At 41.1% G+C, this 25813-nt stretch overlaps 1 protein-coding gene across 3 annotated transcripts in view; it reads left to right on the forward strand.

Moving 5' to 3' along the window:
- GRIA3 (glutamate ionotropic receptor AMPA type subunit 3) overlaps positions 1-25813 on the forward strand; it is a 314305-nt gene that overhangs the window by 271215 nt on the left and 17277 nt on the right. For 2 of the 3 annotated variants that reach the window (XM_055437923.2, XM_055437921.2), the window contains one exon: positions 17774-18021. In XM_055437923.2, coding sequence (XP_055293898.1) covers positions 17774-18021 — 248 coding nt within the window. Of the gene's footprint in view, positions 1-17773; positions 18022-18587; positions 18703-25813 lie in introns of all 3 variants that reach the window. The other variant, XM_088834231.1, reaches the window with a different exon arrangement.

Below are 25813 nucleotides of genomic sequence, written 5' to 3' on the forward strand. Positions count from 1 at the left end.
GGTGACTCAGAAAAGGCAAATTTATATCTGTGACCTTAATGTAACTATAATACAGTTTGAAAATGCTAGGCAAAGGCATTTGGAATGAGTACTTGACAAAGTTATTTGGAAGTTTTAGAGGAAAGCATCTCTGGAGATTCTGCCTCTTTCAGTTTTGATTATATTCAATCCTTCAGCCCATCTACCAGAGCTGATACAGCGAAGTACTATTTTTCAAAAACCAAGGGAAATTGTGAATATCACCTGCAGGCTCACTGCTGTTGGAATTCTTTCCTTAGAAATGGGAATCAAAGGGTGGGGGAGTTCCGAACAACTTAATGCAGCAACTCACAGAACCAGAAAGAGAAAAATCAAGCTGGATGGAAATTTAAGGAGCATACTCTGTTTTTTTGCACAAATATTTCTTTGTATAGTAATCTGTTCTTTTGAAGAAAAGTATGGTTCTCAGACAGCAATAACGAGAATGTTCTTTCATGGAATACCTAGACCCAGGAGCTCATTTATTTTCAATTTTGCACAAATAGGATAAATTTAAAGGAAACAGTTCCTATGTGTGCTCAAGGGATTTTTGCCCGCATGAGCAATACAGCTTACCTTTTTTCTAGAGAGGCCTTCCATAAACCCAGGCTGGGTAAACTATCCCAGAGCTACAGATTAGCCCTGAGTAGGGCAGGAGTTATTCCCGCTCCTCCCCTGCCCCTCGACCTAGGCTATAGCCAACCCCTCCCACTGGATCAGGCAGGACTTCCATTTAATTCAGCCATCACTTCAATCATCAGAGAAAATAAGAAAAATATTGTGAAGCAGATAAAATAGTTCTTGGTGTCATTTCCCTACCTTTTGGTACTTCTCTGCCTTCTTTAAATAAGCTGTAGATCTGCACTTTCCAACATGGTATCCACCACCCACATGTGACTATTTAAAGTAATTAAAATTAAATTTATCATTCTGATGCTTGGTGGCACTAGCGACTGTCTAAGTGTTTAACAGACAAGTGTGGCTCGAAGCTACCATATTGGATGGCACATAGAATGTTTTAAAAAGTGCTACTGGACAGAGTTCTACCTGTTCATTCCCTTAGCTTCTTGAGCATAAGGACGATGTCTTCTAGTATCTTCATCCCCTCCAGCAGTCTTCCACAGTGCCTGTATACAGCTATTGAATGGGGGAGAAACTTAACTAAGTTTCCAGCTTGACTAGGTTTCTTAACTCAGTGCGCACTATGTTGGCAAGAGCTATGCTAAATTCATTATAAGCACGCTTTCATTTCATCATTGTGAGAACACTATGTCATTGTTCGGTTGCTCAGTCCTGTCTGACTTCTTGCGACCCCACAGACAGTAGTGAACCAGGCTCCTCTGTCTTCCACTATCTCCCAGCGTTTGTTCAAACACTGAGGTGGGTCCGATTACTATCCTCATTTATCAGATGAGGAAACTGAGGCTCAATGAGGTTTAATTCTTTGCCCAAAGTCATGCAGCTAATAAGTACCAAAGCTGGGTCTTTATAACTTCAGAACCTATACTGTTAACCACTGCTCTATGTACCAAAAGAAAGTGCATCCCTGAAAATTTCACTGTGAACAAGCAAGCCTCTTGCAGAACAAATGGTGACTGGGTGGTTTCTCCACTGCGCTCACGCAGAATAAAGACAGCTTGGGATCAAGGAAGGCCTGAGCATGAAGAATGTGAGTGTAAAGTAGTCTGTTGATTTGTATTTGAGTGTGGGTATCAAATTAAGTGGCTATCTGACTACTTCTCTAAATTGGGAATAGTAAATTAGTAGTTTTATCTGTCATTTTGCATATGGGAACCATTGCCTTGGTCCCCAGCTTGAAGATTAGTGAAACTGAATCATTTCGTGAAGTCACCTCCACATGCCACACTTACCAGAAGTTTCTATAACTTGACTTTCCATATCACAATTTGTGCCAAGACACGCAAGTGCCAGAAAATCAATTTTCCTACAGTTTTCACAGTCAGTGTGTTTGCCAGACAAAACTCCAGCCAGCCACCTTTTTTAATCAGCACAGCACCTTTAGAATTAATACTTACCAGGAGACTCCTTACATAGTGAGAAGGAAAAGACTTAAATCTTAAACTCAACTGTTCAAAATTGATAGCCACAGCAGAAGATGAAACGTGATTATATTGAAACTGAATATTTGACTAGCCCCATTTGACCTTAAAAGGTATTCTCTGCTAAGTACCTAGTGAATTAGTTTTGGTATATCTCAGTCCCACTTGACAGCATATAACCTGGCACCATCCTTCTGCCCATCCACCTATGCCCATGCCCTCATCTGCCCCCTGACTTATCAGGGTGGCACCTCATCTTGCTTGCCCTCCCCAAGAACTGTATCTTTAAAACTTTATTTATGTTATTGTTTTTATTAGAGCATAATTGCTTTACACTGTTGTGGTGGTTTCTGCTCTATAACAACGTGAATCAGCTATAAATATACATGTATCTCCTCCGTCTTAAGCCTCCTTCCAACACTTCCATCCCTCCCCTTTAGGTCATCACAGAGCACCAGGCTGGGCTCCCTGTGTTATACAGTAGCTTGTCACCAGCTAACTGTTTCACACATGGTAGTGTATATACGTCAATACTGCTCTCTCAATTCATCGCACCTTCTCCTGCCCAAGAACTATCTTGATTCTGTTTCCCTCCAGTATTCCTCTGGCACAAATTCTCTAATAAACCAAGTCATACAAAGGTGGTGATAATGAATAGGTCATGTGACCCTTCCATTTGCCATGATAGTTTAATCTAATTTATTGAGGATTTACTACATGCCAGAAACTGTCCTGAGTGCTCTATATAAATCACCTCATTTAATATTCTATCCCCATTTCAGAGATCATTAGTAGAGTCTTAGAGAAATTTAAGTACTTTGTGCAACTCAAACAAGACATGTTCTCTAGGGTTAGGATTTAGGGCCTTATGACAGGCTAGAGGAGTATTATATGAGTGCCTTTTTACCTCATAGCATATTGCACAGGCGTCAGAGTTGAACCAAAGAAGATTAAGGCTATAAAACCATGTCAAAATGACAGGTCAAAGAAGAAAACGTCAATCAATTCACTGGCCTTTTGGTTAATTCACTTAGCCATTTCTCCACTGGAAGGCAGTATGGAGTCATAGAAAAAAACAGTGTTTGGAAGCCAAAACAACTAGATGTGAGTACTAGTTCTGCTACTTTGCATCTAGAAAGTGAAAGTGAAGTTGCTCAGTTGGCCAACTCTTTGCAGCCCCATAGACTGTAGCCCACCAGGCTCCTCCATCCATGGGATTTTCCAGGCAAAAATACTAGAATGGTTGCCATTTCCTTCTCCAGGAGATCTTCCCAACCCAGGGATTGAACCCAGGTCTCCAGCATTATAGGCAGACACTTTACTGTCTGAGCCACCAGGGAAATCCCTATGCAACCTCCATATTACCACATTTCTTCTCTAAGCTGTGAAAGGGGGTGGGGGGGAGGGAGAATTAAGAATATAGACTTTGGTGTTAAATGATGTGGGTTTAAATCTCAGCTACTCCAGTTAATATTTTTCAGATAATTTATTCATTCAGTTAATATTTGTTAAGTATATTCTATGTGACAGGCTTTCCATAGCTCAGCTGGTAAAGAATCCACCTGCAATGTGGGAGACCTGGGTTCGATCCCTGGGTTGGGAAGATCCCCTGGAGAAGGGAAAAGCGACCCACTCCAGTATTCTGGCCTGGAGAATTCCATGGACTGTAGAGTCCATGGGGTCGCAAAGAGTCGGACACGACTGAGCAACTTTCACTTTTCATTCTGTGTGACAGCCCTTGCTCTAAGTGCTCACACAAAACAAAGTCCATACACTCATGGCAGTGAATCAGACCCAAATCAACAAATATGTAAATAACATGTTTCCGTTGGTGTTAAGTGCAGTGAAAAAAAGAGTAGGTTAGAAGACAAAATGTTGGGAGTGCTATTTCATCTCAACTGATGGAGGAAGGGCTCTCTGTTGAAGTGACATTTGACCAGACACCTGAATGAAGTGAGGACCTGAACACACAAACATGAGCTAGAGTTGGGTGGGGAGAAGCGCATTCAGGAAGTCACAGCATAAGCAAAAGCCCTGACATGGGGATGTGCTTGGTAGGTTTGAGGCTAAAGGCCCAGGTGGCAGGAGTGACGTGCGAGAGAGAAACAGTGGGAAAAGATGAGGGTGGCAAAGACCACCCAGAACCTGTTGTGTGTGTTTTTAAGCCCTTGTAAGGACTTTGGATTTTATTCTGTGTTTGATAGGAAGTCATTTCAAGGGCTGGGAGCAGAGGAATGGCATGATCTGATTTATGTGCAAAAAAGGATCCTACAGACTGTTAGGTGAGGGTGAACATTAAGGAGCAGGGAGACCACTTAAGAAATGAGTGCAAGATTTCAGGTGAAAAATGACTGGTTTGGACTAAAATGAAGTAAGAAGAGGTTGGATTTTGAATATATTTTGAAGATGACACTGACAGGCTATGGAATGTGCAACCAAAAAGTCAAGGATGATGGCAGATTTTGGCCTACACAACTGGAACAATTGGACAGTACTGCCATTTTCTGTAATGGAGACCCCTGGAGGAATAGCAAGCGGGGATGGGGAAGACTCAAGAGCTGCATTTTGACCACATTAAGCTGGAGATGCCTATGAGATAGTCAAGCGGGGATGTCAGTTAGACAGTTGGATAAATGAGCTTGGAGTTTAAGGCTAGAAATGTTACCAGCTGTATCATCCAGAACCAGTAAATTAACTTCTATAAGCATCAGTTACATCATCAGTAAAATGGGGGCAATATTTGTTTCACAAGGTCATTTTAAGGAGGATTCTCTATAATGTATGTAAAGTGTGAAGTACTGTTCCTGGTACACGGAAGTGCTCCATAAATGGTAGCCTTCTCACTGTCAGTATTCACTGCAGATAACTGGCAGCTAGCTGTTTCTACCGCAGAATCTTTGTTGGTTCGTTGTTCTAAACCCAGATCAAATAGTCCAGTCACCTAGGAAGATGTTTTTGCAATGTTGGCCCCACTTCAGGCCAATTAAATCAGAATCACAGGAGCAGTGATCAGTAGCTTCCCAGGTATGTATTACCTACAGGTAGAGAACAGATGAGCTGGCTTTAAGAGAACTCTTCAGATTACTTCCAGCTCACCTCTTAGGAAACTAACTCTCCCCCTCAACCTCCCAAAAAACACTAAGTGGAAATTTTGGACTCATCTTGATACCCCTGAGCAAAATTGTTTCCTTTTTGCCAGTGCTTTTTTCCCCCTTAGTAAGAAAATAATTCTCCCTCTAAGGACCTCATGCGACGAGTTGACTCACTGGAAAAGAGTCTGATCCTGGGAAGGATTGGGGCCAGGAGGAGAAGGGGATGACAGAGAATGAGATGGCTGGATGGCATCACCAACTTGATGGACATGAGTTTGAGTGAACTCCGGGAGTTGGTGATGGACAGGGAGGCCTGGTGTGCTGTGATTCATGGGGTCGCAAAGAGTTGGACACGACTGAGCGACTGAACTGAACTGAACTGAACTGAAGGACCTGGAAGAAACAGCCACTGTGGAAACTCAAAATATTGCAATTTCAGGATAGATTTCTCTCTCTCTCTGTTTTTTGTCTTTGGCCTTTGTTTTTTTGTTTTTAATTTTTTAATGGAGTACAGTTGCTTTACAGTGTTGTGTTAGAGAGTTTTCTCCTTAATCAGAGTATCGGTTCCTCTCATTTCCCAGGCTCTGCACTGTCAGCTTTGGCCTCTGCATTACAGTTGATTGATTCAAGAATAATAAGAGTATTGAACTTCTATTTTAAATAACTTATGGGTAGAAAATAAAAACACAGTTGGAAAGTGAAATCCAATTGGTCAAGGGTGATAGGCTGTCTGTAGATTGCTGAAGATGAAGTTTCATTGACAAAACTCTATCAAGCTGAGGGAAATGACCCTGGAGTGTTCAATAGTGATCCCAACCCTAGAGTCAATCCACTGCTTGGGAATCGTGGAATTTGAGGCTTTGCTCTAATCAGTAGTGTTGGGGTATAGTAGGCACACATTCTCTGTACCCACAGATCCTGCAGTCTTAAAGGTGAGGGGTTGTAATGGGTTGGCCAAAAAGTTCATTCAGGTTTCTCCATAAAGTCTTACAGAAAACTCGAATGAACTTTCCAACCAACCCAACAGTTAGCATAGTCAATTTTTTTCAACACACGAGGCACATGCTGCTGCTGCTGCTGCTGAGTCACTTCAGTCGTGTCCGACTCTATGTGACCCCATAGACGGAAGCCCACCAGGCTCCGCCGTCCCTGGGATTCTCCAGGCAAGAACACTGGAGTGGGTTGCCATTTCCTTCTCCAATGTGTGAAAGTGAAAAGTGAAAGTAAAGTCGCTCAGTCGTGTCCGACCCCTAGCGACCCCACGGACTGCAGCCTACCAGGCTCCTCCATCCATGGAATTTTCTAGGCAAGAGTACTGGAGTGGCTTGCCATTGCCTTCTCCGACACGAGGCACATACTTTTCCCTTAACCAGTTGATATATCCACCATTTAGGCCATCATTCTTTTAGCTACGTTTTGCTTTTTGCTGAAATGCAAGTTCTCCTGCAATGGGAATCACACTTTTGGTTGTTTTCCATCATTTACTCCTCAGTGGAAATGCTTCCAATCCTTTTCTGTGAGTAGGGTAGGGGAGCGAGAGGGCATCTTGTACCCAGTAAGGTAGATGGGGAAGAGGTGGGACTTCCCGGGTTGGGAAGTGAAAGATGAAGTGTATCAGAAACAATAAAGGCTGATTCAGTCTTGCTCAATAACAGCCCTAGTAGTCCATATTTATATATTCTCATTGTTCGAATAGAAACAAAAAGTAATTTGTTGAAGTCTTAAAAAAGTGAGGTTTCTGGGACTTCCCTGGTGGTCCAGTGGCTAAGACTCCATGTTCCCAATGCAGGGGCTCAGATTCAATCCCTGGTCAGTGAACTAGATCCCACATGTTGTTACTAAGACTTGGTGCAACCAAATATATGTACGTTTGTATGTGTGTGTTTGTGTGTGTGTGTGGTTTCATGTAGGTTAAGGGCAAGACATCCTGTCTCCTATCTCACATTTCAGGGAGGTATTAATAGAAATACCATGCACCTTGAAGTTATGCTAAAATACATACTATTTCCAACAGAATTTCTGTGAATTTGGCCCAGCCCTAGTGTACAGTTTACAACTACCACCTACCTCACTCACCTGGGAACAGTGTAGTGTTTGCAAGCTCAGATTCTGGAGTCTACATGAGTGGGTTCCCAGCTCCTCTCCCTACTAGCTGTATGGCTTTGGGCAAGTTTCTTAATTTGTTTGTGCCTCTGTTTCTGCACTTTGAAAATGGGATAATAATATAATCTATTTCATGGAATTGTCATGAGTATTAGATGGGTTGACACATGTAAAACACCTAAAACAGAGCCTAGAACAAAGGATGGGCTCAATTAAATGTTAATTATTATTGTTTTTTCCACTTAACATTGGCTCTATCAACACCCATAAGGCAGGCTTTCTCAGTCATAATACTACTGACATTTGGAGCTTTTGTTTGTTGATCACTGATCGTTGTTGGTTGTGGGGGTGTCTTGTGCATTACAGGATATTTAACAGCATCTCGGGCTTCTATCCACTAAATAATAGCAGCACCTCCTCTCCTCGAGTTGTGACAGTTAAAAAAAAAATCTTCAGGTATTGCCAAAGGACTCCTGGAAGGCAACATCATTGCTGATAGCCACAGGGGTAGAAGATACTATACCCTTTCCTCTGTTCCCTGAGAATAGAGCAATGGGCCCAAAGAACCATTTTCCCCAAGAGTTTGTTGACTCTGGCTTTCAAAGTCATATAGCCTGATGCTACTTTCAAACCCACTGGACTATTCTTAGCCTGACCTGACTAGAGAAACAGAAAGACAAATCCGAATAGTAATCTGACCTTGCATGCCAGGGAGGGACACTCAGAAGGTGACCAGTCACTGATCTGGGTTTTCACCTGCACCTTTGGAAAGGGGACGTCTGAAATAATATTCCTTGAGGTGGAAGGAAACCTGTCACTGGACTTTAGAGCACAGTGTGAAAATATCAGGCAAAGGCACTTGGAATGTCTATTTGACATTTGTAAGCAAAACTCAATGTCTAGGCGAAAGGTGACCTTGCCCGCACTAAAGTTATCTAAAAGCCCAGCCCCCAAAATAACTCAGCCAGGATCATGACATACTGCTGCTGCTGCTGCTAAGTCGCTTCAGTCGTGTCTGACTCTGTGCGACCCCATAGATGGCAGCCCACCAGGCTCCCCCATCCCTGGGATTCTCCAGGCAAGAACACCGGAGTGGGTTGCCATTTCCTTCTCCAATGACATATTGAGAGAGAGACAAAAAACAGAAACCAGTATTCCATCCCCTACCACCCCCTGCTTTCACCAAAACGCAGGCACCACGTAGCCACTGCTTGTCTGAGCCAAAAGGAGATGGACAAGCTGTCTGAACATTTAGAAAGGTGCAAATTGAAGTGAAGGAAAGAAGGAAAACTAAATTGGGGTTTCGGTCATGCTTTACAAATGAAATCATTTCCTGTGTGCCTTGCTCCAAATAAATATGGAAGGCACTTCCTGTGCTTCAGGGGAAAATTGTGTAAAGTTCAATGATTCCTTTTTTCCCAAATACACTTCATCAGAGCTACTGATTTCTTTAAAACATGTGTCAAATGCCTTTGGCATTCCTCTTCTGTTCCAAATCACTCTGATCTCTTCATGTGGCGAAGTGTGGACACCAGGGCCCTGTAGCCAGGTTACAGTACCTCAGTAGGTAGAGATGGCGGTAAATTTACGAGTTACCCCGACTTCTTTAAAAAAAAAATGAACAAGAAATAGGAAATGTTTCTGGAGTTGCTCTCTTTCACCAGACAGGATATAGTCCGTGTTAGAGCTTAAGAGGCTGGGTTTGTAGGGGAAAAGTCTGTAATTCAGCAGACTTGGGTGGGGTCTTAGCCTCGCTCCTCATTAACTGTGTGACCTGGGCCAAGTTATTGAGCCAGTGGCAATCTCGGAATTTCTTTTCTTTAATTATTTTATTTATTTTAATTGGAGGCTAATTATAGAAGGCCTTCAGGGTGGCATTCTGGTTGGGATCTGTCTGAAAACTATATTTGCATAGTGAGCACACAGTTTTTCCCAGACTTGCTTGCTAACTTTGGGGTGGATTGATAGAAATGAGCAGGTAGGCTAAAAGCCCATTGTGGTCCCTCTTGACATGGCCAGTACACACAGTACAAACTAGGCTCTGCAGACTGACTCAGAGCCACCTTTTTAAAATATCTGTACCACCTAATAATGCCATGTGAACCTTTATTAAAAGCAGAAATTTCAGAGGGGGCAAAATAATTCAGAAGATAAAGGACATTATAATTTTTAATGATATTATCTTAATTATCAGTATCATTAGGGAAGAAATTGATGACATTGTTAAGCAATAAATAGCCCACATTAAAGTTAGAGAAGGCAAAAATGAGTCTGGGAAGACATTTTTGTTGGAAACTCACCATTTTCCACTTTCTTTGTGTGCTGTTTATGGGGCTAGTCTTCTCCAGCCCCAGCAGGCACTTTATACAATGCCAGGAAACCCACTCTCCTTTTTGGGATGTGAATCCCCTATTCAAATACAAATCATCCCTTTCCCAAGCTTAACAGAAGCCCTTGTAATATCAGTGAATGCCTCCATGAGGACCATGACTACTGATACCACAAAGGGAGCAGAGAAGGAAAGAAGACAGAGATTCAGGGGAAACGAGCTGAGAATCCAAAGCCACGTCTAGCTTCTCTTCGACCTGTCTGTGCAAGTCTTATACGTACAGTGTGGAGATGGACAATATAGGCATGACAGCCACAATGGCCATGAAAGTTACTAAATACATGATGGTGGTGGTTTAGTTGCTAAGTCATGCCCGACTCTTGCAACCCCGTGGACTGTAGCCTACCAGGCTCCTCTGTCCTTGGGATTCTCCAGGCAAGAACACTGGAGTAGATTGCCACTTCCTTCTCCAGGGGATATTCCCAATCCAGGGGTCGAACCCAGATCTCCTGCATTGCAGGCAGACTCTTTACCAACTGAGCTACAAGGGAAGCCCTAATAAATACATAAAGCTAGACCATTCCCCTTTGAGAAATAATGGGGCACGAAGTACCTAAAACCATCGTCCCCTTACCTTTCATTCTGCCTGCTCAAATTATTCACTCAGAACACACTGTAGACATTTGGAGCATGTCACAAACACCAGTACTATCTTCACAAATTATGTAATACTTTGCCTGCAAGCTGACAGTAAATTAATACCATAAAGTGAATTAGTAGATTATGCCTCTGTTGACAATTATGTTTTCAATTTATTGGTCTGTTTTGTGAATGTGGTTAATTCTCAACTATCAATCTAACTAAATATGCTTATTGAATCCTGTCAAAGTGAAAAATTATGCTCATGTCCAGATCATAGGGAGAAATGGTCTCATTGTCCTTTGTGTTAGTCCCACTCTATCAAGCCTATTGTGCTCAATTCTGGGGGCCACATTTTAGGAGGGACTTTGAAATATTAAAAAATATATATCTTGGAGATGGTGACCAGAAGGGGAAGGGTATAATTGGAATTCACGCCATCCAAGTAACAGATGAAGCCCCTTAAAATATTTAGCTTACAAAAGAGACAACTAAAAAGTGACAAGATGGTGATAGTCTTCAATATGTACAGCATGAGAAAAAGAGAGCGTATTTATTCAGTATCACTTTAGAGGGCAGAATTAGGACCAGTGGGTAGAACAATAATTGTAACATTCATTCATTCCACAGATAAGTAGTGAGTTTCCTACATGCCAAGCATAATGCTAGACACTGGGGATACAGAAACAAAAAAAAGATGTCATCCTGACTCTGAAGAAGCTCAGAGTCCACTGGGGATGATCATTACAAAGCAGTAAAAACCATTGCTACATGCAACAGAGAAATGGAAGCAGACAGAAGAGACTGCCCAATTCCAGCAACAGATAGAAGTAGGACTGGAGGGGAGAGAGGCTCTCATGAGAGAAGTCAGCCCAACAAAAAGAATTTTCTATCAATTTGAACTGTCCCACCACAGAGTGAATGACTTCCTGAGCCTCGTGAGACCTGGGGAGTACCTGCCTGCTAGAGGCATTTGAGCACAGAAGCCATTGCTACACCGGGTGAGAGGCTGAAACAGATGGTTTTTAGGATCTCTTCTCTAAGAGTTTGGAGAAGGCAATGGCAGCCCACTCCAGTACTCTTGCCTGGAAAATCCCATGGACGGAGGAGCCTGGTGGGCTGCCATCTATGGGGTCACACAGAGTCGGACACGACTGAAGAGACTTAGCAGCAGCGGCAGCAGCTCTAAGAGTTGTTACTCTACTGACTCCAACTGAATGTCCTATTAACCAAGTCAATATTCTAATTTAACTCTCAGGGAAGCAGAAAATTTCATTCACCAGGTGTCCCCAATAGTAGTGTTCTCATTAATAAGGATTTTAATGTATGAACCTCAACTAAACCACAAAACATAAATTTAAAAAGAAAATCTGCTATCCTGCCCATTTTTCCTCCACCAACAAAATTTTTTAAATCCAAATCAAATGATAATGATTCTTGTTGATGGCAGACCATGGGCATTTACTAGGAATATGTTTGGAGATACAAACATGTGAATAATACTTGAGCATATAATTTCCTCTATAAAATGAAGTCATGATACTGTAAATATGGGACTGCTGCTGCTAAGTCACTTCAGTCGTGTCCGACTCTGTGTGACCCCATAGACAGAAGCCCACCAGGCTCCCCCTTCCCTGGGATTCTCCAGTAAGAACACTGGAGTGGGTTGCCATTTCCTAAGTAATATTAAATTCTGCCACTGAAACAAATGAGGCTTTCTGTACTATAAAACTATGTCATTTTTTTAGCACTTCCTGTGTGTCGGGCACTGTTCTAAGTGGCATGCATGTTATTAATTAATGTTATTTCTCCCAATAAACTTTGCAGTGTGCATTAAAAAAATCATCCCATTTTACAGATGAGAAAGTTGAGACACATAGGGATCAAATCATTTATCCACTAGGTGAATGGGATTCTGACACAAGCAGTGTGACTCCATACTCTCAGCCACTGCACTATGCAGTTACCTTGTACTCACCTGGGTCTACAGGAGGGACACTTATAGGCACAGAGGCAGGGAGCAACCAACCCATTGCAAAGAGCCAAGGGCTGCTTGGTGGACTGAGCACCCTCAGTAATCACTTCCACACACCGGCCTCGCGGGGCCCCCTTACATCCTTACATTCACCTCAACAAAAGAGCAAATGTCTCCATATCACTGACCTTCATGATCTGTCACAAACAGCTGGAACAGTGACTATGGAATCCATGATTTCTATAGCATTACTTTATCTACTGGTTTGGGTTAATCCGTTCCTCCCTCATTCACGTATTTCTCTGTTTGGATTTCATTTGCTAATTATCTAGCAGTTCTAAGAGAATTTCTTGTGGCTTCTTTACAAAACCATTGTTTATTCCTCCTTAGGCTCAAAATGGTGCTCTGTGGTTATAAAAATGAATTGTGGCATGCTGGAGAAAAAAAAATGAACTTGCTGTTATACATCCGGCCCGTCATTTTTAAAGTTTCTCCCAGATGATTGAGCTCAGATCCAATCCCTTCTATTGTTTTCAATATTTCAGCCAAAATAAGACAGATTACCAAAAACAGCTAGTGATTTCTTTTTTCTTTTTGTTCTCAGTGTTGTACTGTCACTTAAATACTATGTTAGGAAAATAAACGTTTCAGCTTAATTTTTCTCACTGATGAGCCATTTCTTTCCCACCTTTCTAACCTTCAAAATTAAGTCATCAACCAGGACCCAATCATTCCTGCCACTAACTTTTCATTTACTGCATTCATTAATATCCATTGCATGTATACTATGCATGTTTAAAGTACCCACTTTAAGCACTGCCATTTATTCCCCTAAAAATGCCTCATTACATAAAGAATAAACCTTTTAACCTATATCGACAAAGAGCTCAAGTAAATGATGAAGTAAATGAGTCCAAGATAGAGTACACTCAGATCAAAATTCATGGACCCCTTTGCCCTTGGCTTAAACATTTATCTTTGGAAGCAATGGCCTATTTGAAAATTGTGTAAGGAGATTGGGATTGACACATATACACTATTGAAACTATGCATAAAACAGATAACTAATGAGAACCTACTATATAAGCTCAGGAAGCTCTACTCAGTGCTCTGTGGTGACCTAAATGGGAAAGAAATGCAAAAAAGAGGAGATATATGTATGCATGCATGCTTAGCTGCTCAGTCATGTCTGACTGTGACCCCATGGACTGTAGCCCACCAGGTTCTTCTTTCCATGGGATTCTCCAGGCAAGAATACTGGAGTGGGTTGCCATTTCCTTCTCCAGAGGGTCTTCCCCACCCAGGGATTGAACCCACGTCTGTTGCATCTCCTGCACTGGCAGGCAGATTCTATACCACTATATATGTATATACGTGTAGCTGATTGACTTTGCTGTACAGCAGAAACTAACAGAGCATTGCAAAGCAACTATACTCCAATAAAAATAAAAGAGACTAATTGTTCTAACCCCTCTGCCTTTTATTCAGATTTGATTGGGCCAATAAAAAATACCTCTTTGTAAGTGAAAAAAGATACATACCCACCACAGTGTTGTCTGTAACAGCAAAAAACTGGAACTGGCTTAAGAGTCCTTCAATAGGGGATTGGGTAAATAAAGTATGACACATTCATAGATTAAAACACTATGTAGCCATTACAAAGGAGAAAACGTATAAAGAGATGCAAGAGAATGATAAAGACAAGATTCAGTATAGAGGTTACTTTTGGCCTGTGCAGTTAGGGAGGGATATATAGGCAAATTTCAACTAATTTCATAATATTTTACTTCTTAAGTTTTGTGTCAGGTACACAGGTGTTCTTACAGAACTTTTTATATCTTTCTGTACATCTTAATTATTTACTACTTTTAAAAAGTGTTTGGGCAATTGTCTAGGAAATTCCCACTGAAATAAAATAAAGCCATTGAGAATATTTCATTATGATGCTTAGAAATTGTTTCATGTGTACAATGAGGAAAATGTGATGTGAAATGAGCATAAAGGTCAAAGGACGGGATTTCAACTTTAGAAGGTCTCGATTATTAGGAGGAAAGTTATTGGTGTGGACATCAAAGGCAGGCTAAGGGGCAAAAAACCAAATGACAAACTGCAGATTATAAAACATATATCCTGAATGGTTTGGTTGAGAAAGATGCAAAGATCTTAAGAGTAACTTCAGCTCTAGAGTTCGACAGTGCTGTAAAATTAGTGTTGGTAGTTATATTCACCAACATTCTGACATCTTTGACCAAGAATCTGGTTTTCACCCTGATCAGGCCTAAGGTTCAGTTATTAAATATATCTTGAGGTCCTACCATGCATCAGACATTGTGCTGGCCTCCAACAGGGCTACCAAAATTAACCAGACATGGACTTGTCATCAATATCACCCAGCAACACGGGGAAGATAGACCATAGCCAATTCACCTTAATGCAATTTAGTAAAAGCTCTATAGCAAACATATGAGCCCAGCCTCATCCAAGTCACAACTATCCCTCCCCTGGATCATTAGAATGGGAAAACAGCTGAGGAATCACTTCTGTGAGAACAGAGGAGAGTCAAGAAAAATTTCACAGAAGACATGCTATTCACTCTGTATCTTGTAGGATGAATAGAGCTAATCAGGCAGAAGTCAAAGCATAACCAGAGGCAGAAGATATGCAAATGTGTGGCATATTTCAGTGAAGAGGGAGAAGTCCACTGTGACCAGCTCCTAGGAGAGTAGTCAAGATCATAAAAACTCTTGAATATCATATGTTAGTGTTTGGATTTTGGCCTCAGGTCTTAGGGAACTATCGGAGACTTTTAAAGAATGAAGTAACTTGATCAGATTTACATTTTGGAAGGATCACTGGAGGATAAATGGACGAGAAGATGAGACTTGGAAGACCAGTTAGGAGGCCATGTAGACTAGAGCAAAAACTGAGGAGAGCCTGCCCCAGGGAAAAGCTAATGAGAAGGAAAAGGAGACAGAAGGACAGATCCTACAGGCATTTCTATGTTAGAATAAACATGGCATAATGAGAGGCTGAAGAAGGAATAAAAAACAAACCTTCTAGCTTGGATGTTAAGAAGTTTGCTGATGAATTTAGGAGAGCCAGGCTGTACAAGGAAGACTAAGTGCAGTTTGGAAATATTTAATCTAAAAGTGTCTCTAGGCCCATCAGGTGAAGATATTCCTCAGCAAGGCTTGTTTGCTGTCTCCCCCAAACATGTCTACCTCCATTGTTTCCGGCCTTGTCCAAGTCACAACGATCCCTCCACTGGATCATTAGAAAAGCCTCCTAATTGATCTCCTTGCTTCCATTCTAGTCCACCTCATAGTCTAGTCTCCATATAGCAGCTATAGTACTGCTTTAAAATTTTAAATCTGATCTTATCACATCCCTCCTCAGAATCCTCCAGTAGTATCCTATCACATTTAGAACAAATCCAAACTTTTTACCATGACCCACAGGGCCCTACAAGATCTGACTTCTGAATATCCTTCTAAGCTCTTTTCCTACCATTCTCCCTTTTGTTCATTCTACTTCAGCCACACTGAATATTTTTCCTGTTCTTTATGCAAAGCAAGCATATTTCATCTCAATGAATAGTTTCAGTGACTCAGTGAGGGCCTCAATGAAGATCTGATTGCCATAAACACAATGCTTTATTCCATAGTGATAGTTCTGGGAGTTCAAATAATTTTGGAATTCTTTGAGCAGATCCAAGCAAGCCTCAGGAAAGATACAGTGCAACTGGCCAAAGTCCAGAGAAGAGAAGCTAAATAAGCCATCCAAAAAGCTGAGGTAGGGGCCAGAAAACCCCATAAAAGCACACTTGAAAACATGGCATACGTTTATAGTTTCTACTATGTTATCTCACTTCTGGTCAAAGATTCTTTTGAATGTTTCTCTAAGTGTTTTCATGTCTCAGGATCTAGCTCCCAACTCAATTGTAAGTCATGGGGTCACTGAGACCATGCTTCCTTTATGTTTTCCAGAATGCTTAATGTAGAGCTGTAGGTAGTTGGGCTTCCCTGGTGGCTCAGAGGTTAAAGCGTCTGCCTGCAATGCAGGAGACCTGGGTTCAATCCCTGGGTCGGGAAGATCCCATGGAGAAGGAAATGGCAACCCACTCCAGTATTCTTGCCTGGAGAATCCCATGGATGGAGGAGCCTGGTGGGCTACAGTCCATGGGGTCGCAAAGAGTTGGACACAACTGAGTGACTTCACTTTCAGTCCATGTTCTAAGGACCACTTGAATTAAGATGAAATTTAATGGAATTAACTTCAAGAAGCTAAAGATGAGGGAAACTTGGCATGGTAGAAAGAACTAATGGTTTAGGGAAGGGGTTGACCTCAACCTGAGTTGAGGGAGGGATTCTCAAAATCTTAACACCCCTAGTAGAGTGCTTTGTATACAGCAGGTGCCCAATGAGTGTTTGTTGAAAGGATGGATGAAAGACTAAAATTTTTTTAAAGCTCAAACGGTGTTGATAGAAAATAATGCTTCAATGACAGGAAGCAGTTTTTCTCTTCATTCTGTCCTTGTCATATAATGTTTGATTTCTAGACACTCCCATTCAAGAGAAACATTACTAGCTAGAATCCAATGGGAGAAAGATCAAAATTTTGAGGGTTCTGGAAACAATATTAGATATCAGTGGAGTTTAACTGATGAAGAGGGGCCATCATAACAACCTTGCAATAGCTGAAGGACCATCATGTAGAAGAAGGAACAGAATTGCTTTGCATAGCTCTAGAGGATAGTAGTCATGGGTGGGAGTCTTAGAAAAACAAATTGCAGCTCAGAATAAGGAAGTACTTTCTTACAATAATTAATGCCCCATGGTGGAGTAGGCTAACAAAAATGATTGTTCACACCCTTCCAATGGCCTCTTTTTTTTCAGGCAGGTAAAGGGTAATCCGGAGAAGGCAATGGCACCCCATTCCGGTACTCTTGCCTGGAAAATCCCATGGACAGAGGAGCCTAGTAGGCTGCAGTCCATGGGGTCGAGAAGAGTTGGACACGACTGAGCGACTTCACTTTCACTTTTCACTTTCACACATTGGAGAAGGAAATGGCAACCCACTCTAGTGTTCTTGCCTGGAGAATCTCAGGGACGGGGGAGCCTGGTGGGCTGCCGTCTATGGGGTTGCACAGAGTCGGACACGACTGAAGTGGCTTAGCAAGCAAGCAAAGTGTGATCACCTAGCAGTATACTGTAGGGTGATTTCTGAATTGAGATGAAGATGGGACTAAGACAGTGTTTTTCCAAGTAGATTGCAAGCCATTATTGGAGCCATAAAATCAATTTAGTGGGTCCTGACCAACATTTTTCTAAGTGAATTCAAACAGAATAGAAAATATCAGAGAGCAGCACACATAGCAAAGATGAGTGTGATTTTGGAAAAACCTATCCTGGAACCATGTCTACATACGTATGAATGTACTTACTGGGTTGCTTTTCTTTCCATAGATGGCCACCAAAACAATTTGGAAAACCACTGCACTGAGGCCTCTTCCAGTTTTAAGATCTGGTAGTTCTAAGAATTCTTATCTCTGTTGCAGAGATCCAAAATTGCTGTCTATGAAAAAATGTGGTCTTACATGAAATCAGCAGAGCCATCTGTGTTCACCAAAACAACGGCAGACGGGGTGGCCCGAGTGCGGAAGTCCAAGGGAAAGTTCGCCTTCCTGCTGGAGTCAACCATGAATGAGTACATTGAGCAGAGAAAACCGTGTGATACGATGAAAGTTGGTGGAAATCTGGATTCCAAAGGCTATGGTGTGGCAACCCCTAAAGGCTCAGCATTAAGGTGGGTGGAATAATATAACAATATCCGTGTTGTTATAGTATTCCACCTACCCTGATGCATTTTGTTGTCGTTTTCTTTCTTGTGGATTTTGAGGTAACTTTTAAAAGTTTAAAACCTACAATATTCCATGGAGTTAAATAAGACGGTAAATTATGGTTTCATCTATTTAATGCATCCATTTTTTTTTAATGTTCTCTCTCTGTGTGGTCCTCTCTGACTGTTTGTTGCTGTTTTAATTTTACAGTTCAACGGCTTTTTCAATTTAAATGGTAAAAGCCAAGTTATGGTGCCATATGTGACGAATGTTAATTGCATGGATGTGGTGTTCTTGTTACTTTTTTTCTCAAAGACAATTTCCCCATCCCGCACACTTCAGTTTTTGAGCAAATGTTATCCTCCATATGCCACCTTCCAATATTTAACCCTGTATTTGCTGTACAGACATTTTTATAGCTCCACGTTCTGTGAAATTTAGCCAATTTGTCCTCTTGTGCTCCTTTTTATACGTTAACGATTTCCTAAGCATTTGTGCATTTTCTTACAAGTTATTGTTTTATCGTTTCAAGAAATGCTGTTAACCTGGCAGTATTAAAACTGAATGAGCAAGGCCTCTTGGACAAATTGAAAAACAAATGGTGGTACGACAAAGGAGAGTGCGGCAGCGGGGGCGGTGACTCCAAGGTCAGCCTCAATGTCACCACAACCGGGTACCCTTAGTGACGAGTAATCGGCAAGACTGTTAGCTTCTTATTGAGGAAAGAGCACAAGACTCACACAGAAAGTGGAATGACCAGGTTATTCCCCTGCCTGGCAGCTTTGGGAACTAGAAAGACTTCAGGGCACCGCCCGCACTTTTGATCTAACTTGGGTCCCTTCTTAAACTCCCAGACAGAGGCTCCCCATCCACACCCTGCCCCTCCCCTCACAGGCCAGATCGCCTGCCTTAAGAAGGCCAGCGTGCAGGCCTCAACACCCTAGGCTGTCACAAGCCTGAGGCTTTCCTTAAGACTGTCCCCACCCGCCTCAGATGAGTGCTGTGAGAAATCAAATCTATCTACTGAAAAGTCAGGTAACAGCCTTTTTACCCCCTCCTCAGGCGTGATGGTTGCTCAGTGGTTGGTTGCCTGATTAGAGTTGGCTTCTTCAATCATGTGTATGAGTGATGAGATGTTCTCAATATGTGATAGCCTATTTAAGCTGGCCCCACTCAACTTGAAAGCCAAAGAACAAGTTCGGTTTCAAGTTAAATGGGGTCTTTCTTCAATAGGCCACCACATATATAGACTTGGCTAAGGTATTCGGTATATTTAAACAAGCGCGTCGCCTGACTGATACTCTTTGTGTATAAATCCCTGATTTGGCTTCTCCTTAGCCGTGTTCTTGGTTCAGGTAGGTCTAATTGTTATCCAGGCTGCCGTCGTGAGAAAATCCATCTTACTTGGCATTCCTTTGGCTCCTTAATGTTCTTCGGGGCTAGAACAAATGAATAGCCTTCAACCAAGCAACAAGAAATAGGGGCAAGCTCAGAAGCCACAATACAATGATGGAAGACATGTTGGGTAAGTACAGGAGAGGACCTGAAAACAGAATCCTCCATGGCCTAAAGGGCATGAGAATGATATTGAAGCATATGAGATCGACTCTTGTACAACCAAGATACCATGGGCATCTTAAGGTGAAGAATAGTGTTTCCCAGTCACAGACCAACAGACAGGGGAGCCAAAACATTTCTCCTTCAGAGACAATGGTTACACCTCTGCTCCTCTCTTTCTCTCTCCACTCCTCAGGATGCTGACGGAAAAGTTAGTTTGCCAGTCTGCCGTATAATATGGGTTTGGAAACACAGAGCACTTTCCAAGAAATAAATTTAAAAACAACTTTCTTCAGGAAATAATCTTACCAAGCATGGGCAAGGTAAAACCTTGATTAACCAGAACTCACCTAACCAGTACCCCAGCTTACTGAATTTGTCCCCCCTCACAGTTCCACATTGATGAGAAAGCAGCAATAGTACCAAAACAGAAGACTGCAAGGAATTGATTTTTTTAAATCACTTGCCAAGAGATGACCTATGGTTGGGTCACGCTCAGCTCTGTCTCCTATATCTTCTCTCCATCTGGACTGACCCTCAAACATTAGAGGCTGCTTGCCTGAGGCGAGAAAGTGGATACAAGCATTTTGAGGGGGAAAAAAGGTATTATTAGCCAAGAATGAAACAAAATGAGTATTCTTATTGAAAATTCCATTCATCCCTTATGGATTCCAATTAATCAAGGTTTTACTATGTGTCAAAAAGCGCTAACTTCGTTTCCTACCAATGTGAACTAATGCCATTGACTTGGCTCATTTGAGTTTGCCAATGACTCACCTGATGCCTAGAGTACTTAGCACTTTCTTCCTGGTCTTTTTTCTCATATTATTATCAGGCCACGGAGAACCTAATTATACCATTCAAGTGAGTTGCAGAGTGAAAATTGAGCTGGATTGGATACATGGCTATCACGAATTCATCCTTCATACTCAGCATGGTTAAAAAGGCGCCATGGACTGTATCAAGATGACTCTAAAACATCCACATGATGCCAAGTGCCCAGAAGTTTTCAAATAACCAGATGTTTGATGTTACATAAACAAAAAAGATCTGCACGCATCTGGCTGAATTTTTACTTTTCACCCAGATATTGCCTCAGCTGATACTGCTGCAAAATTATCAAGTAACTTTGTTGCCAGCCCCACAATTTCCAGATTATCTGATTTTTGGCATGCAAATAGAAAAATATTTCAGTAGATGCTAAATGTTGCCAACTTCTTTGACCATAGTGCTACCTGCCACTCATCTTTCAAACCACTTCCTTTGCTCATTCCTCCAGACAACTTTTTTAAATAAGTCAACCCTTTCTCAACTATGGATAATAGTGTGATCAGTGCTGCGTATCCAATGATTGCTTATTCCGTTTCTGGATGACCAAGGAGCTTGCCTTTAACTTCTTCCTTCTTGCTACCTGCTGTTTTCTGAGAGCGAGCAAGAGAAGGGGCAAGAGATGAACTTGAATTAGTGTTACCACTATTTAATGGTGATGCCAAAAACAAATCAATGGAGAAGAAGGTAGAAAAGGCAGTGAAACCTCATTAATTTGGAGCCCTCTAATTTATAATTTGTGATAAATTGGACAGACACCAGTCTACAGGGACCAATCTACAGGCTAACTTTATCAGGGATGAGGCCAAGAGAGGTTTTTGTTAAGCAAATGAAGAGTTTTAGACTCAATTGTCAGTTGAATTTTTTCTTAAGAGAACAAACCTTTTTCAAATGTTGGAAGCATTTTTTGAGATACGATCATATTAATTACAAACTTATCTGCTAAAATAGTTCTCATGAGGACCTTCACTAAGGCAATGTTTTATAGAGAGTTTGAATTACAAAATAGACTTTAAGAAATGAAACTGTCATTCTTCAAACCTATTTTGTAATTCAGGACTTTCTCCTTCAGACAATCCTTCTCCTCTGTTCAAATCAGTGAGTTTTAACTGTATTTGTAAAATGGCTTGAGAATTACATTTCTTTATTGTATTCCATCCCCAGTTAACATGACAATTGACAAATACACCATCATTTCATAGAGAAAGTGAGACCCAGAGATGGTGGTGACTTTGAGAAGGTCACACAGCTAATGCTGTCACAAATCTCTGCTGACTTTCAGGGTCACCTCTTGTGATAATATTGCAGACAGCAATTTATCACATCTACCCATCCAATAAGCAATGCAAATCTGATTACATATTATCTATTTCCATAAAAATCAAGTTCATTCTCAACTACCTTGGTTACAAGGCAAATAGCATATTTAAGCCATTCCAACCCTCAGTACTGATTACTAAAAATGACAATAATCACAAAGCCTGACATTTATAAGTGCTTTTACTTTTTCAAAAACACTTTTACAACTATTATCTCTGAAACCAGGAGAGGGAAATATATATATATATATATGATTTATCTCTCTCTCCCACAACCTTTAAATAATGATAAATGGGCAATTATGTTAAATTCTTTACTTTTCCCCTCTGACATGAGACATAACACATTCTAAGCCTATTCTCTAAAAGTTACTATTTTATGGAAGAAAGAAGCAGTGATCAGGCTGTTTTAAATATGCACACAGTTAGGCTGATGAAACAGATTTTTTAAAATTCTCTAAATACAAGAAATTAAGATGAGGTCAGTCACCAGTTAGCCTCTGCACCAGATCTACAGGTTAGAACTAAAATATTGCTTGGGTTTACCAGTTTCCTAAACCTGGACTAATAGGGTGGAAACAAATCAGACTCAATCCTTCCTTGATGAACTATAAATGTACAGGCAAGGATCATGGAAATTAGAGCTGTGGTTTGGGAATTTTCAACCTGCAAATCACCCTTTTGTGTTAGCGCTTTATTACATTGTGTGTGCAAATGCAGTAATTAGGAGCCAGTGGGTTGTTTCAGTGAAAAACCCCCATCACCAGGGCTTTGTGACACAGCCAGTGAAAGTCTATTGCTATAAATCACAGCAGAATGGGGATTTAGCTGCTGAATTACCACATCAACCTCCCTCCTCAGCTGCTTGTCCCCGCACACTTTCAAATTCTTCTGGTCCCCGTACCCACGCTGTTTCATTCCCTTAATCTTGGGTAAAGGGCACCCAGCCTAGCTTCCCCACATAACCTTATTTTACTAGATGGGGTCTGGTCAGTGAAACAATCCATTTGTCATCTTGACAAGGCATTATAAACCGTACCCCACTTCACCCTAGAAGTGTCCTGGTTTTCGTTATATCCAGGGATTTAAATCAACTTCCAGTGTCCATATTTTCCAAGACAAAAATCAGCATATTTTGTGTGCTTTGGGGAACACTGGAACAGAATGTTTAAATGAGACCATTCTAAACCAGTTGACTGCAGTGAGAGTTGCCTTAACTTGTAAGGCATATAGGCAAGTAAGGATGAGGATGGGATGTGAACTTAAACTTCCATTAAGTCACAAAGAGTTGTATACAACTGAGCAACTAAGCATTATGTGACCCCATGAACTGTAGCCCACCAGGCTCCTCTGTCCATGGAATTTTCCAGGCAAAAATACTGGAGCAGATTGCCATTTCCTCTCCAGGGCATCTTCCTAACCTGATCATCATGATTTATAGAGTATGGATAGAGAAATGCAGTTTATTTTCTTCACAAATATATCAGGACTAAAATAAACTAACCAATGTGATACTAGTAAAGAACACAGGGAATTTGTTTTAATAAATTCCAAAAACGACTTGCAATTAAAATTAGGTATATCTCCTTTCACATGGGTGCTCTTAAATTACTTAAAAAGAATTTGTTCTCTTAAGAAATTCAAAGATATTCCTCCTATCACAATCTTTTTTTTTTCATAACCATGCATTTGCTTAGCAAGTCTCCTATTCAGAGATAGTAAAAAGTTATACTTTAGGACAGTAGATTTCCAAATGTCCTCAGCTTCCCTTTAGTGGTCCATAGATAAATGAGGTGATACTGTGTTTCCTATGTGCATAAATGAGATCCTCAGCTTTGTGTGTATTTCTTCTTCCATGTTTGTCTACAATTCTCCTCTCCTATGCCACCATCTCTTAACCACTTCTCTTCCACACCCAGAATGGGTCATGGATGTGAATCTGCCTCTGCCTTTTACCTGCAATAAGATGGACGTTTTATTGGCAGGAGCCATCCCTAAAGGGAGACATTTTGGATATCCAGGGTTAAGCTGGAACCCCAGTGACTCTCTATTGACACTGTTATGTGTGTAGTCAAGAATCATTACAGATCGATGGCACTTCCTGAGTCTTAGAAGAAGTTCCTGTGAGTCACCAAGAGTGGTTTGGGATCAAGTAGTAGGGTGAGTATATTACACTCTTCGTTGGTTTGCATGTCTCTATGCTGGTGCTGCCGCCTGGAAGTATGAAGAAACTGACAGTTTTCTTTCCTGATAATGACTAAGTTTGCTCCTTGAACTTACTCAGGTCTTCTTCCCAAGAGCAAACCCTCACTTTCTTTCAAGTGGCTGCTGCAAACAAGGGACCTTTTTGCCTTAAGAACTGAACCAATCCAGTGACTACCAAAACCATTGATTTTACCAGATGGTGTTAAAGAATAAGTTCTACCACCGGAAAAAAAAAATTGTAATCCAGAAAGAAAATATTTTTAAAAATTAACCTATTTTAATGATTTTTTTTTTTTTTTTTGAAATTGACTACGTGGCCTTAACAGAGTTTCTATGATTAGGATGTGATTATTTGCCTTTGGTGTTATCCTGATAACATGAATGTGTTTCTTATTGACAAATAATGACCAAATGTCCAACACCAGAGCTACAGAAAGAACAGCAGGAATGAAAAGCCTGAAGGTAAGAATCCTGCTATACAGTTGCCAAGAAGAAAGACGCCGCTGCAGTGGCAGAGCTAAACGGTATATGTCTATGCTCTTTCTGCCCCACTAAGAGCAAATCATTTGGTTTCCTTTCATTTGGAGAGAAGATGATAGGACTACACTCTCTGAAAGGTAGGACAGCCATGGAAAAGAAATGCGAAAGATTTGAAATGATTGGAAAAGAAACACAAAAGATATGAAATGATTAAAACACATTCGATGAGGGTGGGAATTGAGGTTGGTGGAACAGGGTGGGGGCAGATTTCTTTTACAGAGAACAATTGAAAGCTGTTCTCTTTTGACTTTCTAGAGAGCGGTAAAACATTCGGCCCTTGGCACATGAGGCAAATCCCTATTGGTCAGAGGTGGCAAAGGGTGGTCCAAGTGCTAGATTCACCATAAAGCTCAATTTCATCTGGCTTTGAAGCAAATGTTTCTCAAAATACAGATCTAAGACAATAGCATCCATTACATTTAAAAAAAAATGAGAGGGAGAGACTGACTCTGCTAGCATGTGCTGTCTAGCATTGCTGCTGGAAATGCAGAGAAGTGGATGAAAGCTGAAAAGAGTGGCGTGTACCCTGGAATGGCAACCAGAAGTTAGCTTTCTGATCTGATAGGTAGACCCTATTTGTTGCAATCTATTGGCATATAAGCTAAGACCGATTATTTTTCTATGGGTCATGGTCAATGGAGGGCTGCTGGGAGAAAAATAGAATGCTAGCACCCATTGGATTAAACTCTCAATGACTATTTTGCCTAGAATCAGGAAAACGAACTAGATGTCTTTCTTCAGAAACACTTGTTATGTGAGTTTCTGGTAAAGTTCTGTTTCCGTCTGTCTTCTCAGTCTATGCCTCTCTTAGTATCATGGGGATGAACTAAAGAAAACCCACTTGCATGTAGTGAAACATAAGCAAACGTGATAGTTTGAATGTGTAATGTATCTCAAAACACGGTTTTCAAGGGACTCATATCAATTACGTACCTGGGAAATTATCTGTGGCCACATTTTAAACAAAACTAGCTTCTCCAGAAGCTTAGCATCTTTCCCTCATGCCCTTCTCCCTGTCAGGGACAAATTGGGTAAGAAGTCTTCCCAGACAAATTGGGTTATATCAGATAGTCCACAACCAATGAATTGTTTCTAGTTCTAGGAGAGATTGGACCAAGGCTCAGTTTGGAAAGAATCCATTAGTGAAATTCACAACTTGTAATCAAGGGGTCTGTCCCTTTGCATTTGAGAGGTTATCATTTGGAAATGACCTGGCTTTATCCAAATATCTCCAAGTGACTTTGGGGGCTGCTTCTCTAGCACAGAAGCCCATTGATAGGTTTTAATCACTAGCATTGTTGGGCCCTTA

Source organism: Moschus berezovskii, chromosome X (genome assembly GCF_049115385.1).
Source record: "Moschus berezovskii isolate FMDL1 chromosome X, NW_MosBer_1.0, whole genome shotgun sequence".
NCBI classification, from domain to species: Eukaryota; Metazoa; Chordata; class Mammalia; order Artiodactyla; family Moschidae; genus Moschus; species Moschus berezovskii.